A 27,711-nucleotide genomic window follows, 5' to 3' on the forward strand; every position below is an offset into this window, starting at 1 on the left:
ATTGTTACATGTGCAACACTCCAAGGTATGTCAAACTAGTAGAAAGGACTAGATATGGTGCTGGATTTAATGAAAGACAAACCTTGAGGTGCGAACTAGTGAGTGAGCACAGCTGTTTCTGCCCAAAATAAACGGAGCACTTAAGACACTAAAACTGGCAGCTTTGAAATTGATGTTAATGCAAATGGATAATGGTTATCGATTTTTAGGTGATATAAGTGACTGCCCGTTTTAAACGTGGATGTTTTAAGTGGTGGCGTCCCAAAGCGCTTCACAGCCAATAAAATACTTTGGTCATGGTTGTAACATAGGGAAGAAGAAAATACAGAAACAAAAACATTTTTAAAGGTGAAGATTTACTAAGTTGAGCTTTCCAAGAGGTTCAGCTTGAGGATGCCAAAAGTACCTTTGGGGCAGAAGCTATTTGGTCTCACACTAAAAGGGAATTATTGCACCTTGGACAAGATATTCTTCTCTTTAGAGCTGCCTCTGGACAATCCACAGTTATGCCCCTTGAAAGATGGATACAATTGGAAGGCAACAATGATAATCTTTGGGAAGGGAAAAGGGTTCAATACTAGCAGGAGCATGCAGAGCAATAGGAAGAGCCTGACGAGGAGTCCATGGCAGGGCACCAAACACATCAGAAGTGTGCTCAATAGGGGTACATTTTCATGAATTTCATGTGCTTCCCCACCCCACCCCCCACCATGACTCCTCACAATGTTCCATGATTCACATTCTCCACAGCACTTTCGTGACCATACAATATGACATAACCCATGTCACAGAGAGCCCCAGCACTCCTATTCCTCCTCTTTTTCTCCACCAGTACCTCCAGCTTTGGTAGCAGCACTGTGATGTAATTAAGGTGATGCTAACACCTTTAGTGACACAAAGTACAACCTCAAGAAATGTTTTTACCAACACCATCTGAGGCACAGCACCACTGGAAACAAACATAATTGACTGACTCTGGCACACGAGTCACTTCAGGTTACCGCTTGTCCTGACCTGAACTGAATGCTAATCCAGCCAGTAAAAGCCAGCAGTGCGGTTTTTGCATTGCCGGCCTTATGGATCTTTCCTGGACAACAGGGAATGTCTACGGCCAGAAAATTACAATCACAATCATAACCTGTAAACAATCGCTCACAAATTGCCGCTGTTCTGAAATCCATCTGCAATGTAATCAGAACAGATTCCAGAGCACTGGGAACTGGCATAAACATAATCACAGAAAAATGCTGGAAACACTCAGCAGATCAGACAGTATCTGTGGAGAGAGAGAAACATGGGATTCATGTTTCAGATTGATGACCTTATGTCAGAACTGGAAGGTGTTATAAATGAACAGCTTGAAAGCTTGGGGAAAAGGTAAAAGGAGAAGTCTGTTATTGGGTGAGGGCAGGAGATGCTTAAATGACAGAAGTAATGATGGTGCAAGGCAAAAGGAGGTGATATTGAGATAAATTAGAGAAACAGAGGATGTGTGAACGGTTACAGTAGAAAAGCAGAGCAGGAGGGAAGTGTAGAAAATCTGGCAGGACAGTAGGATTAAAATTGCCCCCATGTTCTTTATACATTCATAGGAGAAATCCAGAATATACGATTTACCCTGTACTGCTTCTGGTGTAGAGCCCAACAGTATAAGGAGTTTATTGTTTGGCCCCTGGCATGTGATCCCCAATAATCCACCCATAAGATCAAGTTTTGGTTCGTAGGAAGTGCGGGCTTGCCAGTGGAAGCTGATGTGTATGGTGAGCATGAATCAAGTGTAACAATATGAAACATTATGAATGTAATACCCAGGTGACACAGTGCCTTGGTACATTAGTGCTCCACAATGTGGAAAAGTCACAGGGGCCAAACCCCGCCCCTAAAACTTGCTGATCTCTGCTCAGCGATTTGAGGAGGTGCCATGTGGCAAAGGACAAAAGAGAAGTCAACCCACTCCACTCTAATGGTCCTTCCAAAGGATAGTATGAGACTGGTAATCAGATTGCCTGCCTATCCTCTCTGTTGGGGAATAGATCATGAAGGGTGGTAAAACAGGAAAATAAATCAAGCTAAGAATTTTTTTAAATTAAATACCTTTTTTGGTTCAGGTCTGGATGAATTACTTTTCCAATTTTTCCCATATCTTCCATAGCTTCCTGTTAAATACATTGAAAAAGGTTTCTCATTATACAGGCCATTAATAGTTATTCCATTTTCTATCAATTCAATACCACGGTACTGGTACATTAGTAATTTATTTTTGAATAGATACATGAAAAGGGGGGAACATAAGGATATAAAAATGCATGTATTGCCAAAAGGCCATTTATCCATCAAGTCTGTTTCCCTAAATCATATACAATTTTCCTTTCAAAATGAGGCCCAGGAATAAAAATCACCAGGTCATCACACTGGCAACATCATGGGGGGTTTGACACTTGTCCCGCATCCCATTGGCCCAATTCCTGCCCTGAGTTAAAACTGGGGCTCATATTCTGGTCAGAAAAGTAAAAGCCCATGGGATCCAAGGGAAAGTGGCAAGTTGGATCCAAAATTGGCTCAGTGGCAGGAAGCAAATAGTAATAGTTGATGGGTGTTTTTGTGACTGGAAGGCTGTTTCCAGTGGGGTTCCGTTCGGCTCAGTACTAGGGCCCTTGCTTTTTGTGGTATATATCAATGATTTAGACTTCAATGTAGGGGGCATGATTAAGAAGTTTGCAGATGATTACAAAAATTGGCCATGTGGTTGATAGTGAGGAAGAAAGCTGCAGACTGCAGGAAGATATCAATGGACTGGTCAGGTGGGCAGAAAAGTGGCAAATGGAATTCAATCTGGAGAAGTGTGAATTAATGCACTTGGGGAGGGCTAACAAGACAAGGGAATACACTATAAATGGTAGGATACTGAGAAGTGTAGAGGAACAGAGGGACGTTGAAGTGTATGTCCACAGATCCCTGAAGGGAGCAGGATAGGTGGATAAGGTGGTTCAGAAGGCATACGGGATACTTTCCTTTATTAGCCGAGGCACAGAATATAAGAGCAGGGAGGTTATGCTTGAACTGTATGAAACACTAGTTAGGCCACAGCTAGAGTACTGAGTACAGTTCAGGTCACCACATTACAGGAAAGATGTGATTGCACTCGATAGGGTACAGAGGAGTTTTATGAGGATGTTACCAGGACTGGAGAATTTTAGCTATGAGGAAAGTTTGAATAGGCTGGAGTTGTTTTCTTTGCAACAGAGGAGGCCAAGGGGAGACTTAATTGAGGAATATAAAATTATGAAGGGCCTAGATAGAGTGGATAGGAAGGACCTATTTCCCTTGGCAGAGAGGTCAATAACCAGGGGGCATAGATTTAAAGTAATTGGTAGAAGGATTAGAGGGGAGTTGAGGAGAATTGTTTTCACCCACTAGCCTGGAACTCACTGCCTGAAAGGGTGCTAGAGGCAGAAACCCTCACTGCATTTAAAAAGTGCTTGGGTATCCACTTGAAATGCTCTAACCTACAAAGCTATGGACCAAGAGCTGGAAAGTGGTATTAGGCGGGATGGCTCTTTTTCGGCCGGTGCCGACATGATGGGCCGAATGGCCTCCTTATGTGCTGTAAACATCTATGATTCTATGAATAACCAAACATTATGGGGGAGAAATTCGGTTACACCCTGTTTGGGGGCGGTAACCGAATTAGCGCCAGCCATTTAGCACCCAGCGTGGGAGTACCGCACCAGTCACTACCCCGGCAAGGAAGCAGAGTGCTATCTCGGGCAGTCCACTTCCTCTCAGGGCAGTGTCTGGGGCGCAAAGCGTGGTAGCTGCTCCGCGTAGCGCTGATGCGTTTCATCGCTCTTCCCCTTCCATTAAATGGGAGGGACGCTGCACACTCTGCAGACCGTTTGACGTCCTCCACTAGCCTGCCAGGGCGGCGTGGTGCCGTGGCCTCAGCCCGGCACCAAGACGCGGTGCCGGGCTGCGTGATGGCAGCAACAGCCCACGCCAAGGGCCGCCACGAGGGGCTGACCTGGAGGTTGGCCAAAACAATGTAATGGCGGTGCGGGGTGCAGCCGGGCTTCCCCTTTAATTACCGTCTCGCGAGCGGAGGTCGGCCCGGTTCGCGACCCACGTGGCTGCTGCTGACATCGCCGCAGCAGCTTCGCGGGGCGCAACCGAATTTCTGCCGCAGGGCGGAAATTGGGTCGCATCGCTCGGCGATGACATCATCGCCGGGGGCATAATGCCGCAGGGCACTACCGGCTACTGCTGCTGCTAACCTCCCGCTGAATTTTGTGGGAGACATTAGCGGTGCCGCGCCCTGGCACCAGGAGATTTGCGCCCCGTTAACGAGAGGCGCAAACCAATCCAATTTTTCCCCCTGTATTTTCTAATAGGGTGCTTCCCTGGGTGAAATGTAGATAAACATACGAATATACGAATTAGGAGCAGGAGTAGGCCACTCGGCCCTTCGAGCCTGCTCCGCCATTCAATAAGATCATGGTTGATCCGATTACTCCACATTCCCACCTACCCCCGATGACTTTTCACCCCCTTGCTTACCAAGAATCTATCAACCTCTGCCTTAAAAATATTCAAAGACTCTGCTTCCACCGCCCTCTGAGGAAGAGAGTTCCAAAGACTCACGACCCTCTGTGAGAAAAAATTTCTCCTCATCTCTGTCTTAAATTGGTGACCCCTTATTTTTAAACAGTGACCCTTAGTTCTAGAATCTCCCACAAGAGGAAACATCCTCTCCACATCCACCCTGTCCAGACCCCTCAGGATCTTATGTTTCAATCAAGTCACCTCCTACTTTTCTAAACTCCAGTGGATACAAGCCTAGCCTGTTCAACCTTTCCTCATAAGACAACCCGCCCACTCCAGGTATTTAGTCTAGTAAACCTTCTCTGAACTGCTTCCAAAGCATTTACATCCTTCCTTAAATAAGGAGACCAATACTGTACACAGTACTCCAGATATGGTCTCACCAATGCCCTGTATAACTGAAGCATAACCTCCCTACTTTTGTATTTATTATGTCCGTGTATGATTGAGACACGGACAGCAGGAGTTGAACAAAACAAGTCTTTACTGAAAGGAGTCAATCGGGAAACTGAAACTACAGAGGCTTACTAGCACCTTTTATACAGGGGTGGTGACTGCCGGTACTGCACTCTGAGACCAGTTATTCTCTTAAAGGTACATACACAACAATTCCTCCCCTTTTAGATAAACAGTACATAACATTCATTTAACAACTAAATGATAACTAATTACAATCACAATTACGGTTGCTAGATACATTGGTTAAGTTTAAGCAATTATAAGTTCAGTCTTTGAGGAGGCTTCCTGATTCTGTCTGGATAACGCCTCTTTGGGGTATCAGGTTCCTCTGGCAAGGTTGAGTCAGGATCAATGTCGTTGTTTGGTTCATCTGCTTCCAATATCACCGATTCTGCGGTAGCTGCAATTGGTACGTCGATTTCATTACCAGGTGTATCAGATTGTGGTGTGGAGTTGACGTTTTCCAGTGACTCTAGAATCTGGTCAGCATGGCGTCTTACAATGCTCTCTCCAACGTCCACGGTATACATGAGAGGTCCTTGCCGTGTACAAATCGTTCCTGGCTGCCATTTCTCAGTGCGGTAGTCCCGGGCCAAAACTGGTTGACCTATCTTAAAACTGCTGGTCGGCCTTTCATTCATATTCTGAAACTGCCTGTTCTCCACATCTCTTCGGACGTTTGGCTTAACCAAATCCAAGCGGCATCGTAGTCTTCGATTGAAGAACATCATGGCTGGAGTTTGGTTGGTAACCGCATGTGTCGCATTCTGGTAGGCAAACAAGAAGTTGTCCACCTTGTGTTGTAGGGGTATATCTTCATTACGCATTGCCTTGATAGCCTTCTTGAATGTTTGAACAAACCTCTCGGCCAATCCATTAGTGGCTGGATGATATGGGGCAGATGTGTAATGCTTAACACCATTGTTCTTTAAGAACCTCCGGAACTCTTCAGACACAAACTGTGGTCCATTGTCAGAGCAAATCTGTTCAGGCAGCCCATTCCTGGCGAATATGGTTCGTAAAACTGTGATAGTTTTTTCCGTGGTGGTTGAGGACATTTTTATTACCTCTGGCCACTTTGAATGTGCATCCACCGCAATTAAAAACATCGAGTCCATGAAGGGACCAGCAAAATCAATGTGCACCCTTTGCCATGGAGATGAGGGCCACTCCCATGGATGTAGAGGAGCTTGTGGTGGGGCGTTTTGGGCCTTCTGGCATCCTGCACAGCTCTTGGTCATCTCTTCGATTTCTCTATCAATTCCCGGCCACCACACAAACGCTCTGGCTAAGTTCTTCATTTTTACCCCACCCAGATGACCCTCATGAAGCTCATTGAGCACTCTATCCGTCAACTTAGGTGGAATTACTACTCTGGATCCACACATCAAGGTTCCTCTGCACACTGACAGCTGTTCTCTTCTCGGCGAGAATGCTGGCAGCAGTGGTTCGCCATGTGCTGGCCATCCCTTCACCGTTAAATCATAGACCCGTGATAGTGTCGGGTCATTCCGTGTTTCCTTTTCTATGTTTGCATTCGTCACAGGGAGACATTCGACGATGGTCGAGTGGAATAACTCCATTGGATCCACTGCAAGGTCTTCTTCTTCCACCGTTGGCAACGGTAGGCGTGACAATCCATCAGCATTCCCATGCTGTTTAGTTCCTTTGTACTCGATGTCATATTGGTGTGCCCCTAGGAAAAGGGACCACCTCTGCAGCCGTTGCGCTGTCATTATCGGTACGCCCTTCTGAGGGTTGAAAATGGAGACAAGAGGTTGATGATCGGTTAGTAGAGTAAATTTTTGACCGTGCAGGTAGTGATTGAACTTCTTCACCCCCCACACTAGGCTGAGGGCCTCTCTGTCAATCTGGGCGTAGTTACGCTCGGCAGAAGTTAACGAGCGTGACGCAAAAGCTATCGGCCTCTCTAAACCATCAAGGAATTTATGTGACAGTACCGCCCCAATGCCGTAGGGAGACGCATCACACGCCAGTCTGATCGGCAGTGCTGGGTTGTAGTTAGCCAATACTTCTCTTGAAGTGATTAAGTCCTTACTCTTCTGAAAGGCCCGCTTACAGTCATTGCTCCATTTCCATGCTACTCCCGTTCGTAGCAGGGCGTTCAGTGGGTGCAGGATTGTCGACAAATTTGGCAAAAACTTATGGTAGTAACTCACCAATCCGAGGAATGACCTCAGTTGCGACACATTTTCAGGCGCTGGGGCCTTAACAACCGCTTCAATTTTGTCAGGGGACTTATGTAACCCCTCTTCATCAATCACGTGGCCACAATACGATATCTGTTTCTTTAAAAAACTCGCACTTGGGGCGGTTGGCTTGTAGCCCATGTTCCCATAGTCTAGTGAGCACCTGTTCTAGGTTGTTAAGGTGTTCACTGTCATCTTCACCTGTCACAAGGATGTCGTCCAAGTAACACTGAGTCCCCGGAATCCCTTGCAGGACTTGTTCCATCGCTCTTTGCCATATCGCCGGAGCTGATGCTACTCCGAATACCAATCGATGATACTGGTAAAGAACTTTGTGAGTGTTTATCGTGAGATACTTCCTAGAGGATTCTTCAACCTCCATCTGCAAATATGCTTGTGCTCGGTCAATTTTTGTAAAACGCTTCCCTCCAGACAGTGAGGCGAAGATGTCTTCTATCCTTGGAAGAGGATATTGTACTGTGTGAAGGACTGGGTTCACCGTCACCTTGAAATCCCCACAGATGCGAACCTTCCTTGGCTCCTCAGACTTATTGCTTAACGTTTTCTTCATGACAGGAACGATGGGTGTCGCCCACTCACTCCAGTCGACCTTAGACAACATGCCTGCCTTCTCCAGATTCTCCAGCTCTGCCTCGACGGCTGGGCGAATTGCATATGGTACCGGTCTTGCTTTGAAAAACTGGGGAATTGCATTCTCTTCTATTTTTATCGAGGTGGTTACGCCTTTAAGAGTGCCCAGTTCTTGTTGAAATACCTCTTTGGCGTTAGCTAAGATTGTTGACAATCGTCCAGGAGTGACGTCTTCGTCTTTTTTACCGTCCACCGTCATTGCATGAATGGAGTGCCAATCTAAGCTTATCTTCCTGATCCATTCACGTCCCAATAACGGTGGTCCACCATTTTGCAGTATGTAGAGATACAATTTCCGTATTTTCTTGCCGTTGTACTCGACAGGCACCCTTATTTTTCCTCTGGGGTATACTTTTTGCCCCGTATACATCATCAAGACGATGGATGTCTCGCTCAAGGGTATGTGTGAGAATAGCCGCTCGTAGTCTCGTCGATTCATGACGGTTAGGGCTGATCCTGTATCCAATTCCATTTTAACTTGGGACCCTGCTATCGTGAGGGTGACCCAAATGGTTCGGTGATCCTCTTTTGCAATTACATTGTGAAGTTTGAGACAGCTTAGTCTCCTGTTCCCGGATTCACTGTCGCTCATCTGGTCTTCGGAACTACTGTCCGTCATCTTTTGTACTTTCTTGTATGGTTCCTTAGTAGCCTTTTTGTTGTCGCTGGTCTTCTTCCCAGACCTGCAAACTCGTGCAATGTGTCCCATCTTTCCGCATCGCCTGCATATTTTGTCCTTGGACCAGCAGTCCTTCTGGTCATGGTTAGTTCTGCAGCAGCGATAACATTTTGCAAATCCCCGTGTCATTTCGTGGGTGCCGTATTCCTGTGGCTTTTGTTGAATTTCCGCAGCTCCCCTGGCTGCTGCTTCGTACGATACTGCCACGCTGAAAGCCTTATCTAGCGTCAGCTCTTTCTCTGAGAGTAACTTCTTCTGTGTTCCTTCACTCAGGAGTCCACAGACAAATTTGTGCCGTAGTGTATCTGCCAGTCCTGCTCCGAACTGGCAGTTCTTTGATAGCTTGCGTAGTTCCATAAGGTACTCAGCATTGCTCTCATCTTTATGCTGAGTTCTCCTGTGGAATTTAAATCTTTCGGCTATCAACAGCGGTGCAGGGTTTAGGTGTTCCTGTAGGACAGCAACAATTTCGTTAAAACTCTTCGCCTTCGGTTTGGCTGGAGTAATCAGGTCCCGCAATAGGCCGTACGTTCTAGCGCCCATTAAGTTTAGCAATACCGATGCCTTTTTCTCATCGGCTATTTCGTTTGCCTCGCAATATACCTCGACTCTTTCCACATACGTGGTCCAGTCCTCTATTGTATTATCAAAGGCAGTGATACAGCCAGTCTTCGGCATCTTGAAAATCTAAAATGGCGCCTCCCGCGCTTTGCCTTCTTCCCCGATTTAACAAAATGGCGCCTCCCGCGCTTTGCCTTCTTCCCCGGTGATTAAGATGGCGCCTCCCGCGCTTTTGCCTTCTTCCCCGCTGTTGCTAGCGCTGCTTTCCACGGTTCCCGTTGCAACCTGCAGCTCCTCGCGGTTTCCTGCGCGTTTAATATATTTTTTTTTAAATTATTTTCCCGTCGTGGAACAACCCTGTGGGACTCTTGCCTCCCTCTTCTCGGGTCTATACGCAGCCCGGCTTCGTAGCACCGGCCGCGCCCTGTGTGCTCCACCCTCTCTCTCTCCTCTTCCCGACAACGCTGCTCGGCCCCGTTGCAAGCCACCCGCTCGAGTTCGTGACCGCCGCAGCCCAGGAAGGATCAGTGTACTACCTGCCACCAGCCCGATTAGCTGAAGCACCGTCAACAGGAACCAGGCCCCGCTTTCGACAGCTTCTCCAGCAATCTTCAACTCCGCTAACACAGGGGCGGATGCCCACGGTCGACGCCCGTTTCTACTGCTTCTTTCTTCCTTCTGGCCTCGACCTCTGCTCACTTCGCTGCAGGAATGGATCCCAGGAGGTGGTGCAGACTGTAGGTAAGTTCGTATCTGCTCGTCGCCAGTATTATGTCCGTGTATGATTGAGACACGGACAGCAGGAGTTGAACAAAACAAGTCTTTACTGAAAGGAGTCAATCGGGAAACTGAAACTACAGAGGCTTACTAGCGCCTTTTATACAGGGGTGGTGACTGCCGGTAGTGCAGTCTGAGACCAGTTATTCTCTTAAAGGTACATACACAACAGTATTCAATTCCCCTCGCAATAAACGATAACATTCTATTAGCTTTCCTAATTACTTGCTGTACCTGCATAGTAACCTTTTGCGATTCATGCACTAGGACACCCAGATCCCTCTGCATCTCAGAGCTGTGCAATCTCTCACCATTTAGATAATATGCTTATTTTTTATTCTTCTTGCCAAAATGGACAACTTCACATTTTCCCACATTATACTCCATTTGCCAGATCTTTGCCCACTCACTTAACCTATCTATATCCCTTTGTAGCCTCCTTATGTCCTCTTCACAATTTACTTTCCTACCTATCCTTGTGTCATCAGCAAATTTAGCAACCATACCTTCGGTCCCTTCATCCAAGTCATTTAAATAAATTGTAAAAAGTTGAGGCCCCAGCACTGATCCCTGTAGCACACCACTTGTTACATCTTGCCAATCAGAAAATGATCCATTTATGCCTACTCTCTGTTTCCTGTTAGCTAGCCAATCTTCTATCCAATCCAATATGTTACCCTCTACACCATGAGCTTTTATTTTCCGCAATAACCTTTAATGTGGCACCTTATCAAATGCCTTCTGGAAATCCACGTACAGTACATCCACCGGTTCCCCTTTATCTACAGCACATGTTACTTCCTCAAAGAACTCCAATAAATTGGTTAAACATGATTTCCCTTGCACAAAACCATGTTGACTCTGCCTGATTACTTTGAACTTTTCTAAGTGCCCTGCTATAACATCTTTAATAATAGCTTCTAACATCTTCCCTATGACAGATGTTAAGCTAACTGGCCTGTAGTTTCCTGCTTTCTGTCTCCCTCCCTTTTTGAATAAAGGAGTTACATTCACTATTTTCCAATCTAATGGAACCTTCCCCGAATCTAGGGAATTTTGGAAAATTAAAATCAACGCATCAACTATCTCACTAGCCACTTCTTTTAAGACCCTAGGATGAAGTCCATCAGGACCCGGGGACTTGTCAGCCCGCAGCTCCAACAATTTGCTCAGTACCACTTCCCTGTTGATTATAATTTTCTTGAGTTCCTCCCTCCCTTCTATTTCCTGATTTACAGCTATTTCTGGGATGTTACTTGTATCCTCTATAGTGAAGACCGATGCAAAATACCTGTTCAATTCAATTGTCATCTCCTTATTTTCCATTATTAATTCCCCAGACTCACTTTTTATAGGACCAACGCTCACTTTGTTAACTCTTTTCTTTTTTAAATATCTATAGAAACTCTTACTATCTGTTTTTATATTTCTAGCTAGCTTCCTCTCGGACTCTAATTTTTCTCTCATTAATCTTTTAGTCATTCTTTGCAGTTTTTTATATTCTGTCCAATCTTCTGACCTGCCACCCATCTTTGTGCAATTATATGCTTTTTCTTTAAGTTTAATACTATCTTTAACTGTTTTAGTTAACCACGGATGGTGGGTCCTCCCCTTGGAATTTTTCTTTCTTGTTGGAATGTATATATTCTGTGTATTTTGAAATATCCCCTTAAATGTCTGCCACTGCAACTCTATTGACCTATCCCTTAACCTAATTTGCCAGTTCACTTTAGCTAGCTCTTCTTTCATGCCCTCATAATGGCCCTTATTTAAGTTTAAAATACTTGGACCCACTCTTCTCTCTCTCAAACTGAATATAAAATTCAATCATATTATGATCGCTGCTACCTAGGGGCGCCTTCACTATGAGGTCATTAATTAATCCTATCTCTTGCACAATACCAGGTCTAGTATAGCCTGCTCTCTGGTTGGCTCCAGAATGTGCTGTTGTAAGAAACTATCCCGAAAACATTCCATGAACTCCTCATCTATGCTGCCTTTGCCCATCTGATTTTTCCAGTCTATATGCAGATTAAAATCCCCCATGATTATTGCCGTACCCTTCTGAAAAGCTCCCATTATTTCTTCCTTTATGCTCCATCCTACCATGTGGTTAAGGTTAGGGAGCCTGTACACCACTCCCACAAGTGACTTCTTGCCTTTATTATTTCTCATCTCTACCCAAACTGCTTCTACATCCTGGTTTCCTGAACTTAGGTCATCCCTCTCTATTGTGCTAATACCATCATTAATTAACAGAGCCATCCCCTCCACCTTTTCCCACCTTCCTGTCCTTCCTAATTGTCATGTACCCTTCAATATTCAGGTCCCAAATCTATGTCATCCTGCAGCCATGTTTCTGTAATGGCTATCAGATCATATTTATTTATTTCTATTTGCGCTATCAGTTCATGGCCTAGAAATTCAGTTGCGTTCGCCAGCCGCTAACGCCATAAGAGGGGTAGATTTCCAGCGCTAGGCACTTAGCGCCCGGGCGCAGAACGATCTGCGCCTACGCCCAACTTCAGTTGACATTTAGCGCCGGCGCAAAGTGTTTGCGCCCGCTCAGCTGCGCGCGCAGCTTATGACGTCATTTCGTCGTGCAACGCTGTTTGTGCGCCCCAAACCGGAAATTCGGTGGCGCCCGCCCAATGTGGGCGTGGCGCTGTTAAGAACTGTGAAGTGGAACGCAACAGAGGCCCTGTGGGCCTCGGGGAGCGCTAATTAAAGGGCACTTACACTGACCTATAAAGCCCAGCCATTTTGCTGCAATGACTTTAGTGCTTTGGATTTCTGGACAGAGACCAAGGAACAGAGCTTACTGATTTGGGACAACATAGGAGAGGTATTTTTGGCTTCTGGCCAGAGCTTGGAAATTTGAATCATTGTGATTTCACTGTTTGCAAGTTTATTATGGGGGCTGTATGGGGTTCCAACCCTCAGTTCCAGCATTATGTGCGAAGGGCTCGCAGACGCTGTGTGAGAGGGCCAGCCATGCCTAGACGCAGAGGGGCCATCAGGCGTCGGCAACGTAGGCCTTACCCACTCAGGGAATACCGGCAGCAGGTGTCCTATCTCACCATGACTGCCGCGCATTGTGTTAAGAGGCTGCGCTTCAGAAGGGAGGTGGTGGCAGAGATCTGCCAGCTGCTTCACAGAGATCTGTGTCCACAGCTGATGTGCAGGACGTCTCTCTCGGTGGAAGTGAAGGTCACGGAGGCTCTGAACTTTTATGCAAGCGGCTCCTTCCAAGCCGCTGCTGGGGACATAGCGAACATCTCCCAGTTCGCCGCGCATCGCTGCATCCGGCAGGTCACCGATGCCCTTTTCGCGAGGAGACACCAATTCATCTCCTTCCCCATGACCCTAGAGAGGCAGGAGCAGCATGCAGTCGGATTTGGCAGGATCGCGGACTTCCCCGTGGTGCAGGGCGCCATTGACTGCACGCATGTGGCTATGCGGGCACCTATCGACAATGCCGAGAATTACCGCAACCGGAAGGGCTACCATTCCCTCAATGTACAGCTGGTGTGTGACCACAGGCAGCGCATCCTAGCTGTCAATGCCCGCTTTCCAGGAAGCAGCCACGATGCATTTATCCTGCGCCAGACTACTGTGGCTGACATGTTCGAGGCACAGCCTCCACCAAGGGGATGGCTTATTGGGGACAAGGGCTACCCTTTGTGTACATGGCTCATGACCCCGCTCCGCGCGCCCAGGACCCCTGCGGAGGAGGCATACAACGAAAGCCATCAAGCCACAAGGAACATCATAGAGCAAACGATTGGCGTCCTCAAGCAACGGTTCCGCTGCCTGGATCGCTCCGGCGGATCTCTACAGTATTCGCCGGATAGAGTCTCCCAGTTCGTCGTCGTTTGCTGCATGCTGCACAACCTGGCTATCCGCAGGACTCAGGCACTGCCACCTCAGGAGGACGCGCAGGAGGACCATGAGGAGGAGGAGGAGGAGGAGGAGGAGTACCAGCCCAGGAGGGAGCCACAAGGTCCAAGGGCCGTCCGCCGGCGGCTTATTGAACGACACTTCTAGGCCCCGTCAGGGAATGGATTGTGGCAATGAACGCACCTGAATGCAGCCGCTCCGCAAGCCCTCAGCCGCTTAACGCAACAACCACTGGAAACATGACACCTGGACAAGCTGAATAAATAAAAAGCTTTATTTAACAAACTCAGGGCCCTTCCCACATGAAACAGAAAAACAGACAAGACCCCCAAAAAACAGTCACAAAAATATCTCACTCCCACAACCTGGGGAGGAATAACAAAACTTGCCCATCCAATTGGCCTTCATCCTCGGCCTTACCAAAAGAAGTCCCCCCCACAACACAAATACCCCCATATAAAAAAAAACGTTGCCAACACACTCTACTGGGTGTGCCGAGAGGGCGAGTCCTTGTGCAGCCTTGTGCGGCCCCTGCCCGACCTGTTGCTCCGCCTCAACCTGGGCCCTGTGGGTGTTGCAAGGCTGGGGGAAGGCTCCTGAGGGGCAGAATGCGTGACGGCAGATGCCCTTGGGGGTCGGCCTAGACGAGGTCCGGCCCTGGAGGGGCCGGCTGCTGACTGCTGCAGCTGTGGCTGGGCAGCATCAGTGTCTGCAGCAGCTCGTCGCACCTTGGCTGGGGGAGTTGCAGTGGCGGCTGCAGCAATGGGGGCAAGCTGGCTGATGCCAGGCGCTCGCTGGTCGCCAGAGACACTGGCACTCGGCCGGGCTGGCAGTGCAGCAAGCGCAGCAATCTGGTGGAGGCCAGACCGCTGTGCTGCAGCAGGGTGGCGGGTGCCCTGGCGATGCTTCCACGACACAGCGAGTGTGGCAGAAGTGAGTGCCCGAACTGCCGTGGTCTGTGCCCGCATCAGATCAGTGAGTGTCTGCACGGCACCACTCATGAACTCGCGACTCGCGTCCTGCGCTGCCGCGAGTTGATGGACACCCCTGTCCTGTGCTGCCGCGAGTTGGTTGACACCCCTGGCCTGTGCTGCCGCGAGTTGTTCGACACCCCTGGCCTGTGCTGCCGCGAGTTGGTCGACACCCCTGGCCTGTGAGTCCCCGAAAGCGGCCACACTATGAGCCAGGGACTCAATGGCCTGAGGCAACTGTCCCACAACCCCCATGAACTCCTTGTGGCGGCGCTCAGAATCCGCGGACATTTCATCTAGGAAGCGCACCTCCTGGGCGAGGACCGTCTCCAGACTGGAGGCCGGACTCTCCCTCTGGGGAGAAGGCCGCCGTTCTGCCCGACCCTTCCCACGTGCCTGGACGCCACTGGGCCCAGCAACTGGCCTCCCCTGCAACACTTGCCCCCTCTGGGGAGAAGGCCGCCATTCTGCCCGACCCTTCCCACGTGCCTGGACGCCACTGGGCCCAGGAACTACACCCCCCTGCAGCACTTCCCCCTGGCTCTCCTCCAGGCAAGACGTCTCCCCTCCATTGCCATCCCCTGGCGCGGATGAGGCTTCCCCCGATGTGCCGCCTTCCTGTTGGTCCTCGTCGTCCTCCTCTTCCGAGGGACTGGCACTCTCAGCTTCAAGGACCTCCTCCTCACCAGCTGAAAGCAGGAAGGCACAAGAGTAGCTTTAGCGTGAGGACAGGGCGTCAGCGAGGGAGGCATGAGTGGTGGCATTCAGCGCATTGGTCGGACAGTGGCAAAGGATGTAGATCTGATGCGCTAGGGGAACGAGAGAGGTCCAAACGGTCATGTCCTTACCATTGGGTCGCAGCACAGGGTCGGCATCTCCAATGGCAACAGGGCCAACCACCCGGCCACGCATGAGTCGAGCCACGCTCTCCTCCAGCTCACTGAGCTCCTGGAACTGGGCACGGCCTCCCCCGGTGACATTCTGGCTCTTCAAATTCCGGGCCATCTTGGCCTGCAAGAGAAAGGACGGCCTCTAAGTACATTGTGGTGGCCTGTTGTTGTGTGCACTGCCTCCCATGGTGGAATAGCTTGGCCAGTGTGGTGCCCTGTTGTTGTGTGCACTGCCTCCCATGGTCGAATAGCTTGGCCAGTGTGTTAAGTGCAGAAAGTGCTATTGAGGATCATGCCAGTGCCATAGCTGCGGGAGGAGGGCTGGCCATTAGGCCTTTGAGGTCCCTTTGCCCATAATGTGAGGTGCACATGCAAGGATGAGGAGGACACTGGAAAGGGTACTCACCTTGACCATCTGAGTGAGGTCGTTGTACTTCTTGCGGCATTGGTCACCAGTCCTGGGGACACCGCTGTTGACTGACACCCTGTGGGCGATTTTCCTCCAGGCTCTCCTGTACTGCCTCCTGGGAGCCTTCTTGCCACTGTCCAGGCACAAGATATCTTTGTACCTTTCCAACCCCCTAACCAGCACCCTCAAAGCATGCTGGGAGAAGCGCTGCGCTCGTTCACGGGCCTTCTCCATGGCTTCAGGCGCTATTTGGGTCCACCAGCAGTGTTCAGGCCTAGCTGCAGGGCTCCACTATCCAGGGCGTGGCTGCAGACCAAGTCGACCCTTCCCCCTTTAAGAGCTGGCCGGTGTCAGGGTGTCTGCTGTCAATCAAAACATGACTGCACCTGCGCTGCGCCCGGCCTCGGCGTTATCAGTCCGCACCGCCGGCTTAGCGCCTAAAGATAGGAGTGCAACGCCAGTTTCAGCGCTCGCCCAAACTCTTGGCCAAATCTACTGAATTTCGGCAAAGTGACCTGCACTTTCTGGCGGGCGCTAACTTTAGCGACCGCCCGACTTTACCGCCCCAAAAGTGGCTATACTGAATTTCTAGGCCCATCTGTTTTGTTTCGAATGCTACGTGCATTCAGATGCAGAGCCTTTAATTTTGTCCTTTTATTATTTTTGTACACTCTAGCCTTATGTTGATTTACACAGAAACACACACAGAAACCCCACAGTGCAGATAGAGGCCATTTCGGCCCATCGAGCCTACACTGACACATATCCCACCTGATCCCCGTAACCCCTACACCAACACATATCCCACCCTATCCCCGTAACCCCACGTATTTAATCCCCCTAACACTAAGGGTCAATTTATCATAGCCAATCAACCTAACCCGCACATCTTTGGACTGTGGGAGGAAACCGGAGCACCCGGAGGAAACCCACGCAAACACGGGGAGAATGTGCAAACTCCACACAGACAGTCACCCGAGGCCGGATTCGAACCTGGGTCCCTGGCGCTGTGAGGCAACAGTGCTAACCACTATGCCACCGTGCTCTTAGATTTGTACTCTCTATCTCTTCCTGTCACGGTCTTTTTATCATTTCCCATATTAATACCTTTCTGTATTGCCTTGTCTCTAATCTTTGAATTACCACATCTTCCCAAATTTGATCCCATGCCCCCAATATTTAGTTTAAAGCCCTCTCTACTGCCCTGGTTATACGACTCGCCAGAACACTGGTCCCAGCACGGTTCAGGTGAAGACTGTCCCAACGATACAGATCCCACTCTCCCCAGTACTGGTGCTATTAACCATTACCTTGTGCATCTTCTCAGTACTACTTCAGTGGCAGGAGTATGCAAGATGGCTTGCGGTTGTGTGTAAATAAATGTCTCTTGTGATTAAGATGTACCTTGACTCCTGGCAGTTGAGTCCTGAAATGGACTTGCTACACGTTCACCATTTCTGTTGCTGCAGGGGCAGCCTGGACCTGCGTGCTTTCTGCCACAATACAAGCAAGAGGGAGCATCCTGATATATTGGTGTCTTGAGAGACTGCATCATCATCAGTGCCTATTCCAGCCATATACTGCTGGTCAGGCCTCATTATGGCCATTGATCTGCTTGACAGCAAACCTAATGGTACCAATGATAACATTAAAGTCCCCTTTTGGAGTTCTCTGTAACCAATTCCACTGAGACTAGAAGAGATAGCGTGCTCCAATCTAGCAGCCGTAGACGCCAAAAGTCTAAACATCTATGGGAGAAACACCAACTGCCCTTATGATCTCGGCCAGGGGGGAACTCCACTGCAGATGTTCCTGGAGTTGTCATGCACTCCATGGTGGACTAAAGTGTTGTGAAATATCCAAAGCAGAGTAGATGTAACTAGTAGACTCCTCCATGTACAGCACAGTGTTGGGCACAGCCCAGCAGTGCCTGCACCAATGCTCCAAAGCCATTTTTCTGTTAAAAGCAGGTTCCATGAGGTTGGGATCCTTAGGCTTATCAGTTGAACTGGGACACAAACCGGCCCTCCAGAAGCCAAGTTCCTCCTCCTGTACTTTCCCCACATGCTCTTATTCACACATGTCCTTGTCTCAGCCAATGTACTCCCTTCTGGCTCACTCTCTAAATCTCCCAATGTGGATGTAGTTGAGCTGGTGCTTGGGAGGCAGAGAGCCATTGATGGTGTGTGCTGTGAAGTGCTGGCTTGTACTGGGGCCTTGCTTGTCTTCATCTGGCATATCTAGAAAAAGAGAAGAGGAAGACAGATTACAACAGCAGCCTTCACGATTTACGGGTAAATCTTCTGATTATGCTTTGCCCACACAATCTGAAAATTCATCTACAGATTTGAGTAGAAGGAGTGATACAGAGAAGGGATTCAATAAAACAAAAGCAAAATACTGCAGATGCAGGAATTTTAAAATAAAAACAGAAAATGCTGGAAATACTCAGCAGGTCAGGCTGCATCTGTGGAGAGGAAAACAGAGTTAACGTTTCAGGTTGTTGACCTTTCATCAGAACTGGCAAAGGATAGAGATGTAACAGGTTAAGTACAGAGGCTGGGAAAGGGTGGCGGGAAGGAAAGAACAAAAGGGAAGGTCTGTGATAGGGTGGAAGGCAGGGTGATTAAATGTCAAAAGAGATGGTAATGGGACAAGTAAAGAAACAAAAGATGGGTCTAGAGGAGCTGTAAATGGCAACATCTGAATCATTACAAGCACCTGCTTTCCGAAAAAATGGGAGCAGTGGTTACGATCTGAAACTGTTGAACTCAATGTTGAGTCCAAAAGATTGTAAAATGCCTAATAGAAAGATGAGGTGCTGTTCCTCGAGCTTCATTGAGCTTCATTTTTTTTAAATTCATTGATGGGATGTGGGCGTCACTGGCTGGCTAGGCCTGCATTAAGTGCCCATCCCTAATTGCCCTTGAGAAGATGGTGGTGAGCCGCCTTCTTGAACCGCTGCAGTCCATATGGTGTAGGTACACCCACAATGCTGTTAGGAAGGGAGTTCCAGGATTTGGGCCCAGCGACAGTGAAGGAACGGCGATACAGGTCCAAGTCAGGATGGTGTGTGGCTTGGAGGGGAACTTGTAGGTGATGATGTTCCCATGCGTCTGCTGCCCTTGTCCTTCTAAGTGGTAGAGGTCGCGGGTTTGGAAGATGCTGTTGAAGGAGCTTTGGCGAGTTGCTGCAGTGCATCTTGTAGATGGTACACACTGCAGCCATAGTGCGCCGGTGGTGGAGGGAATGAATGTTGAAGGTGGTGGATGGAGTGCCAATCAAGCGGGCTGCTTTATCCTGAATGGTGTCGAGCTTCTTGAGTGTTGTTGGAGCTGTACTCATCCAGGCAAGTGGAGAGTATTCCATCACACTCCTGACTTGTGCCTTGTAGATGGTGGAAAGGCTTTGGGGAGTCAGGAGGTGAGACACTCGCCGCAGAATTCCCAGCCTCTGGCCTGCTCTTGTAGCCACAGTATTTATATGGCTGGTCCAGTTCAGTTTCTGATCAATGGTAACCCCCAGGATATTGATAGTGGGGGATTCAGCAATGGTAATGCCATTGAATGTCAAGGGGAGATGGTTAGAGTCTCGCTTGTTGGAGATAGTCATTGCCTGGCACTTGTGTGGTGCGAATGTTACTTGCCACTCGTCAGCCCAAGTCTGAATGTTGTCCAGGTCTTGCTGCATATGGACACGGACTGCGTCAGTATCTGACGAGTTTCGAATGGTGCTGAACAGTGTGCAATCATCAGCGAACATCCCCACTTCTGACCTTATGATGGAGGGAAGGTCATTGATGAAACAGCTGAAGATGGTTGGGCATAGGACACTGCCCTGAGGAACTCCTGCAGTGATGTCATGTGATTGAGATGAATGACCTCCAACAACCACAGCCAACTTCCTTTGTGCTAGGTATGATTCCAACCAATGGAGAGTTTCCCCCTTGATTCCCATTGACTTCAGTTTTGCTAGGGCTCCTTGATGCCACACTCAATCAAATGCTGCCTTGATGTCAAGGGCAGTCACTCTCACCTCACCTCTTGAGTTCAGCTCTTTTGTCCATGTTTGGACCAAGGCTGTAATGAGGTCAGGAGCTGAGTGGCCCTGGTGGAACCCAAACTGGGCGTCAGTTAGCAGGTTATTGCTGAGTAAGTGCCGCTTGATAGCACTGTCGACGACACCTTCCATCACTTTGCTGATGATTGAGTAGACCGATGGGACGGTAATTGGCCGGGTCGGATTTGTCCTGCTTTTTGTAGACATTGGAACAGTGTAGGAGGCCAAGGACAGGGAGGTCAGAGTGGGAGTGGGACGGAGAATTAAAATAACAAGCGACTGGAAGCTCAGGGTCATGCTTGTGAACTGAATAAAGGAGTTCAGCAAAGCGACCACTCAATCTGTGTTTGGTCTCCCCAGTGTAGAGGAGACCGCATCATGAACAGCGAATACAGTATACTAAATTGAAAGAAGTACAAGTAAATCGCTGTTTCACCTGGGAGGAGAGTTTGGGCTTCCTGCGCTTGCACGGGAAGGTGCCGTGGGAAGGGGAGGGTGTTGGGAGTGAGTGTACATGCAGCTTTATTAAATGGGAGGATTGTTTTGGGCTGAATGCTTGTGAGGTGTGAGTGAAAGAACACTTGCAGGTGAAGGCCCAGAAAAGAGAACACTATTTATTTTGTTCTAAATAGCACCAGCGCCACATTCTATCACTCCTTTGGTAGTGAACAGGAGCTCTGCTGGACACCATTGCTAGGGAGACCAGAAAATCTGATTAATGTGGCGCAATAAATGCCTTTACCTGACCTGTAAATTGTTGAGCACCACACCAGTCCTGTCCAGTGATGCCGATGAAGTAATGTAACAATCGTACTTTGGTCTCCCCAAAAATTCCTTCGCTTCGTGTTCAGTGTCCATCTCTCCCCCTCGTAAAGCGCTCTAAGATCTTCTTTTAAGTGACGAACACTACACAAAATGTAAGGTCATCGACCTGAAACGTTAACTCTGTTTCTATCTCCACAGGTGCTGCCTGGCCTGCTGAGTATTTCAAGCATTTTTAGTTTTTATATTATAGAAAATGTAATGTATCTTTTTCAGCTGCAAAAAAAATCCGAGTCCCTTGTTTTGGGGAGTAGCCTTACCTCTACATTTCATAACAGAAAATACAAAAAAATTCCAATAGTTTCAGCATTTTCTTCTATTAAACACTGTTGTTTCGCATCCAAAGTGCGATCCAGGATGTAGCCAGTTACAGTTAGCCCTTAGCCACTTATAGTCCAGCAGTCAACAAAGAACATAATGTAACAAAAAGAATGTCATAGCATTAAATAACTGTTGTATCCCTTGACAATTTTATACTGTTTTATGATTTACAGCATTAATTTATGATAGAAGTTTGATCAAAACCATTTGCCATTAAGATATATGTGCTATCTGAAATAAAAGATAGTCTATTTCCTTTCTGGTAATTTAAACTAATCATTATCAGCAGGACATTTCTTTTAATTAATTGCTTCAAAGTACATTTTTACAGCACTCGGGGGGAGGAGAAGGAGGAAAATGGCAATGTGCAAATTATTTGAGTTTGCAATTGTCTTTATGCTGTAGTTAAGGTCTTTTAGGTGGTGGCAGCATTAACAGTGGCTCTCAGGTTCCTCTCTTAATTATTTAAAGTTAGAAATCCAGAAAAAATGCTGTCTGACAAAAAATTATGTTTCCCGGATAAGACCGAACCAACTCCTCACCTGTATTTTACTGATGATTTCTTCTAAAAGTGAATTATATTAGCCTAGCTTTTCTGTAGTTGAGGAACCTGATCAGAAAATGCAGCACTTCTCGACAAACTTCTGCTCAAAACTTATTTTAAGACAGGAGCAATTTTAACTCCCTATATTCCCATTCCCCCTCTGCCGGCGTTTTAACTCGGGCCTTCTGCTGGACAGCCTAGGTCTCCCCAAAAATTCCTTCGCTTCGTGTTCAGTGTCCATCTCTCAATCAATCAGGAGCCTCCTTAATCTATGCAAATCAGGGTTCTATGATTTACATAAGACCCCATTGTAATTTAGAGGGCTAATGGGCGGAATGTGTGTGACGTGGATCCGTTGCTCAGTAAAACTTGGCGGTCAAGGGGAAGATGATAAGTCTAAAATTACTTTGTAGGGCCAGGAGCAGCAAACTCCACAAGAATAATGTGGCAGCTGCCGCCCAGGCGCCCCCTTCTACCTTTCTGCCATCTGGCTCGATACTACATTGCCCAAAACCTGGTAAGTCGCAGTGGGTGCCTGTTCGAGGAGGGCAGCTCGCCGGCAGCATGTTAATGAGACCGGGCCTTTGAAACGGCTCTGGCCTCTCACTGGAGAGATCAGGTGAGCTCTTTTTCTATTTTCTAGATTTATGGTTTGCTTTTAGTACTGGTTTTTACTATTAATTTTTCTTAGCAGTTTCATGATAGAAATACTAATTTTAATTTTTTTTGGAGAATTTCTTTTTGCCCAGCAGTGCATAATGTTTATGTGGAAACTAAGATAGTCGAATTGTCTACTAACTCACCGAATAGCCAAATGTAACTGAAGCATTTATAAGACTGCCACAGAACAAGAGCTGAAGAAATTGCAGACATGATAAAGGAGCTCATGCGAGTATTTGTGTTACAATAGTCTTATGTGTGAATCCCTTTAATGCCACATATTTTAATACATTGCTTAAACTTCAAGGGGGTGATTTTCGCCGAATACTTTAGGTACTAAAGAGGCGGCCAAGATGGGGTCCCAAGCTGAAAAGCCGGTTTAGCCCATGTTTAGTGCAAGACGCCATCTTGGTAAAGGAGTTGAAGCCAGCGCTAGAAATGGCCGCCCGGAGACTGCCTACTAACACTCATTAAAGAGGCAGCACGGCATTTTGGTAGCTAGCTTCAGCGACCAGCTGTTTTGGAGTAAACATGGCGTTGATGTTGATTTTAAATGCTACTTAAAGGGATACTCACCATTTCATGGTCACTTGCTGCTGGAGCTGTGAAGAGGTCCTTTGAAGCACATCGGGAGGCTTTCTGGGGCACTTTGTTAAGATTTCAACAACACTTGAGCAGCATTTATTCCGGAAATTCTCTGAGGACTTCACCTAAAAAGAGTAAGTGCTGTGCTACTCCACCTTATAGGAGTCACCAGGAGAAAGGGAGTGTTTGGTCATTGGCATCTTGCTAGGGGTCCCCCTTAGTCTGGGCGAGGAATGGGAGGAGGACATGAGGCCAGGCAGAGCAACACCAGCTGCTGCAGGAGAGAGAGACAGGAGAGGGTGGAGGGCAAGATGGCGTCATTCCCCCTGCAGGTACAGAACATCCCTCCTCCTCTGGACCTCCTCCATCAGGACTTCCAGGGCTGCCTCTGAGAACATGTGCGCCCTCTCCTTCGGTCCCTGAGCTATCCTGCAATGTGCCGCTGTGTGCCAGCCAGAGCACTCCACACCTTCAGTGGAAATGGGCACGTGGAGCCCACGTATACTGCTTCACGAAAATTGCAACTAATCAGCACTTGAGTGCTAAACCTGCAGGGGCGCAAAATTGGGATCGGTAGCACTACGGGTGCCGTTTGGGAACTAAAATGGCGTCTGATGCACGCACGGACATGTCTGCTGCAAATTGCGCTGGATGCCATCTTGGTAAAGGACGAAAAAGAAGTGTCCTTTACCCATGTCTGAAGCAGACGTTAAGCCATTTGCACATGCAAATAAGGGGCCGAAGGCTTGCTTCCGCCACCGCCCGACAGCACTCCCAACCCTCCAACAGTACTCCCGAGGTCTACGATCTTTCAACTCGATCCCTGACAGCACTCCTGAGCAATGTTTGGGCGTGCGGTCCCTTTAACGGATTGCGCGGTCCATTCAAAGTTCCGCACATACGCGAAATGTCCCATTGAAAAGCCAGTGATCGGCCTGCGCGGGACTTCGAGACAGCTGTGCAGAACATTGTTCTCGACCCCCCAACAGGACTCCCGAGGCCTGCGATCTTCCTACCCGACCCCCCACAGGACTCCCGAGGCCTGCGATCTTCCTACTCGACCCCCCAACAGGACTCCCGAGGCCTGCGATCTTCCTACCCGACCCCCCAACAATACTCCAGAGGCCTGCGATCTTCCTACCCGACCCCCCAACAATACTCCCGAGCCTACGATCTTCCTACCCGACCCCCCAACAGGACTCCCGAGGCCTGCGATCTTCCCTACCCGACCCCCCAACAGGACTCCAGAGGCCTGCGATCTTCCTACCCGACCCCCCAACAGGACTCCCGAGGCCTGCGATCTTCCCTACCCGACCCCCCAACAGGACTCCAGAGGCCTGCGATCTTCCTACCCGACCCCCCAACAATACTCCCGAGGCCTGCGATCTTCCTACCCGACCCTCCAACAGGACTCCCGAGGCCTGCGATCTTCCTACCCGTCCCCCCAACAGGACTCCCGAGGCCTGCGATCTTCCTACCCGTCCCCCCAACAGGACTCCCGAGGCCTGCGATCTTCCTACCCGACCCCCCAACAGGACTCCAGAGGCCTGCGATCTTCCTACCCGACCCCCCAACAGGACTCCCGAGGCCTGCGATCTTCCTACCCGACCCCCCAACAATACTCCCGAGGCCTGCGATCTTCCTACCCGACCCCCCAACAATACTCCCGAGGCCTGCGATCTTCCTACCCGACCCCCCAACAATACTCCCGAGGCCTGCGATCTTCCTACCCGACCCCCCAACAGGACTCCCGAGGCCTGCGATCTTCCCTACCCGACCCCCCAACAGGACTCCAGAGGCCTGCGATCTTCCTACCCGACCCCCCAACAATACTCCCGAGGCCTGCGATCTTCCTACCCGACCCCCCAACAGGACTCCCGAGGCCTGCGATCTTCCTACCCGACCCCCCACAGGACTCCCGAGGCCTGCGATCTTCCTACTCGACCCCCCAACAGGACTCCCGAGGCCTGCGATCTTCCTACCCGACCCCCCAACAATACTCCAGAGGCCTGCGATCTTCCTACCCGACCCCCCAACAATACTCCCGAGCCTACGATCTTCCTACCCGACCCCCCAACAGGACTCCCGAGGCCTGCGATCTTCCCTACCCGACCCCCCAACAGGACTCCAGAGGCCTGCGATCTTCCTACCCGACCCCCCAACAGGACTCCCGAGGCCTGCGATCTTCCCTACCCGACCCCCCAACAGGACTCCAGAGGCCTGCGATCTTCCTACCCGACCCCCCAACAATACTCCCGAGGCCTGCGATCTTCCTACCCGACCCTCCAACAGGACTCCCGAGGCCTGCGATCTTCCTACCCGTCCCCCCAACAGGACTCCCGAGGCCTGCGATCTTCCTACCCGTCCCCCCAACAGGACTCCCGAGGCCTGCGATCTTCCTACCCGACCCCCCAACAGGACTCCAGAGGCCTGCGATCTTCCTACCCGACCCCCCAACAGGACTCCCGAGGCCTGCGATCTTCCTACCCGACCCCCCAACAATACTCCCGAGGCCTGCGATCTTCCTACCCGACCCCCCAACAATACTCCCGAGGCCTGCGATCTTCCTACCCGACCCCCCAACAATACTCCCGAGGCCTGCGATCTTCCTACCCGACCCCCCAACAGGACTCCCGAGGCCTGCGATCTTCCCTACCCGACCCCCCAACAGGACTCCAGAGGCCTGCGATCTTCCTACCCGACCCCCCAACAATACTCCCGAGGCCTGCGATCTTCCTACCCGACCCCCCAACAGGACTCCCGAGGCCTGCGATCTTCCTACTCGACCCCCCAACAGGACTCCCGAGGCCTGCGATCTTCCTACCCGACCCCCCAACAATACTCCAGAGGCCTGCGATCTTCCTACCCGACCCCCCAACAATACTCCCGAGCCTACGATCTTCCTACCCGACCCCCCAACAGGACTCCCGAGGCCTGCGATCTTCCCTACCCGACCCCCCAACAGGACTCCAGAGGCCTGCGATCTTCCTACCCGACCCCCCAACAGGACTCCCGAGGCCTGCGATCTTCCCTACCCGACCCCCCAACAGGACTCCAGAGGCCTGCGATCTTCCTACCCGACCCCCCAACAATACTCCCGAGGCCTGCGATCTTCCTACCCGACCCTCCAACAGGACTCCCGAGGCCTGCGATCTTCCTACCCGTCCCCCCAACAGGACTCCCGAGGCCTGCGATCTTCCTACCCGTCCCCCCAACAGGACTCCCGAGGCCTGCGATCTTCCTACCCGACCCCCCAACAATACTCCCGAGGCCTGCGATCTTCCTACCCGACCCCCCAACAATACTCCCGAGGCCTGCGATCTTCCTACCCGACCCCCCAACAATACTCCCGAGGCCTGCGATCTTCCTACCCGTCCCCCCAACAGGACTCCAGAGGCCTGCGATCTTCCTACCCGACCCCCCAACAATACTCCAGAGGCCTGCGATCTTCCTACCCGACCCCCCAACAATACTCCCGAGCCTACGATCTTCCTACCCGACCCCCCAACAGGACTCCCGAGGCCTGCGATCTTCCCTACCCGACCCCCCAACAGGACTCCAGAGGCCTGCGATCTTCCTACCCGACCCCCCAACAGGACTCCCGAGGCCTGCGATCTTCCCTACCCGACCCCCCAACAGGACTCCAGAGGCCTGCGATCTTCCTACCCGACCCCCCAACAATACTCCCGAGGCCTGCGATCTTCCTACCCGACCCTCCAACAGGACTCCCGAGGCCTGCGATCTTCCTACCCGTCCCCCCAACAGGACTCCCGAGGCCTGCGATCTTCCTACCCGTCCCCCCAACAGGACTCCCGAGGCCTGCGATCTTCCTACCCGACCCCCCAACAGGACTCCAGAGGCCTGCGATCTTCCTACCCGACCCCCCAACAGGACTCCCGAGGCCTGCGATCTTCCTACCCGACCCCCCAACAATACTCCCGAGGCCTGCGATCTTCCTACCCGACCCCCCAACAATACTCCCGAGGCCTGCGATCTTCCTACCCGACCCCCCAACAATACTCCCGAGGCCTGCGATCTTCCTACCCGTCCCCCCAACAGGACTCCAGAGGCCTGCGATCTTCCTACCCGACCCCCCAACAATACTCCAGAGGCCTGCGATCTTCCTACCCGACCCCCCAACAATACTCCCGAGGCCTGCGATCTTCCTACCCGACCCCCCAACAATACTCCAGAGGCCTGCGATCTTCCTACCCGACCCCCCAACAATACTCCCGAGCCTACGATCTTCCTACCCGACCCCCCAACAGGACTCCCGAGCCTACGATCTTCCTACCCGACCCCCCAACAGGACTCCCGAGGCCTGCGATCTTCCTACCCGTCCCCCCAACAGGACTCCCGAGGCCTGCGATCTTCCCTACCCGACCCCCCAACAGGACTCCAGAGGCCTGCGATCTTCCTACCCGACCCCCCAACAGGACTCCCGAGGCCTGCGATCTTCCTACCCGTCCCCCCAACAGGACTCCCGAGGCCTGCGATCTTCCCTACCCGACCCCCCAACAGGACTCCAGAGGCCTGCGATCTTCCTACCCGACCCCCCAACAGGACTCCCGAGGCCTGCGATCTTCCTACCCGTCCCCCCAACAGGACTCCCGA

The 27,711-nt window shown here is 50.2% G+C and overlaps 1 protein-coding gene across 3 annotated transcripts in view; it reads right to left on the minus strand.

Annotated features, from left to right (window-relative positions):
* Positions 1-27,711, minus strand: part of fggy (FGGY carbohydrate kinase domain containing) — a 420,841-nt gene that overhangs the window by 2,267 nt on the left and 390,863 nt on the right. For 2 of the 3 annotated variants that reach the window (XM_085982838.1, XM_085982840.1), the window contains one exon: positions 2,095-2,156. In XM_085982838.1, coding sequence (XP_085838964.1) covers positions 2,095-2,156 — 62 coding nt within the window. Of the gene's footprint in view, positions 1-2,089; positions 2,157-27,711 lie in introns of those variants that run through there. The other variant, XM_085982839.1, reaches the window with a different exon arrangement.

The sequence above is a fragment of the Somniosus microcephalus genome, chromosome 3, assembly GCF_052327205.1.
Source record: "Somniosus microcephalus isolate GS21.2 chromosome 3, FLI_Smic_1.0, whole genome shotgun sequence".
NCBI classification, from domain to species: domain Eukaryota; kingdom Metazoa; phylum Chordata; class Chondrichthyes; order Squaliformes; family Somniosidae; genus Somniosus; species Somniosus microcephalus.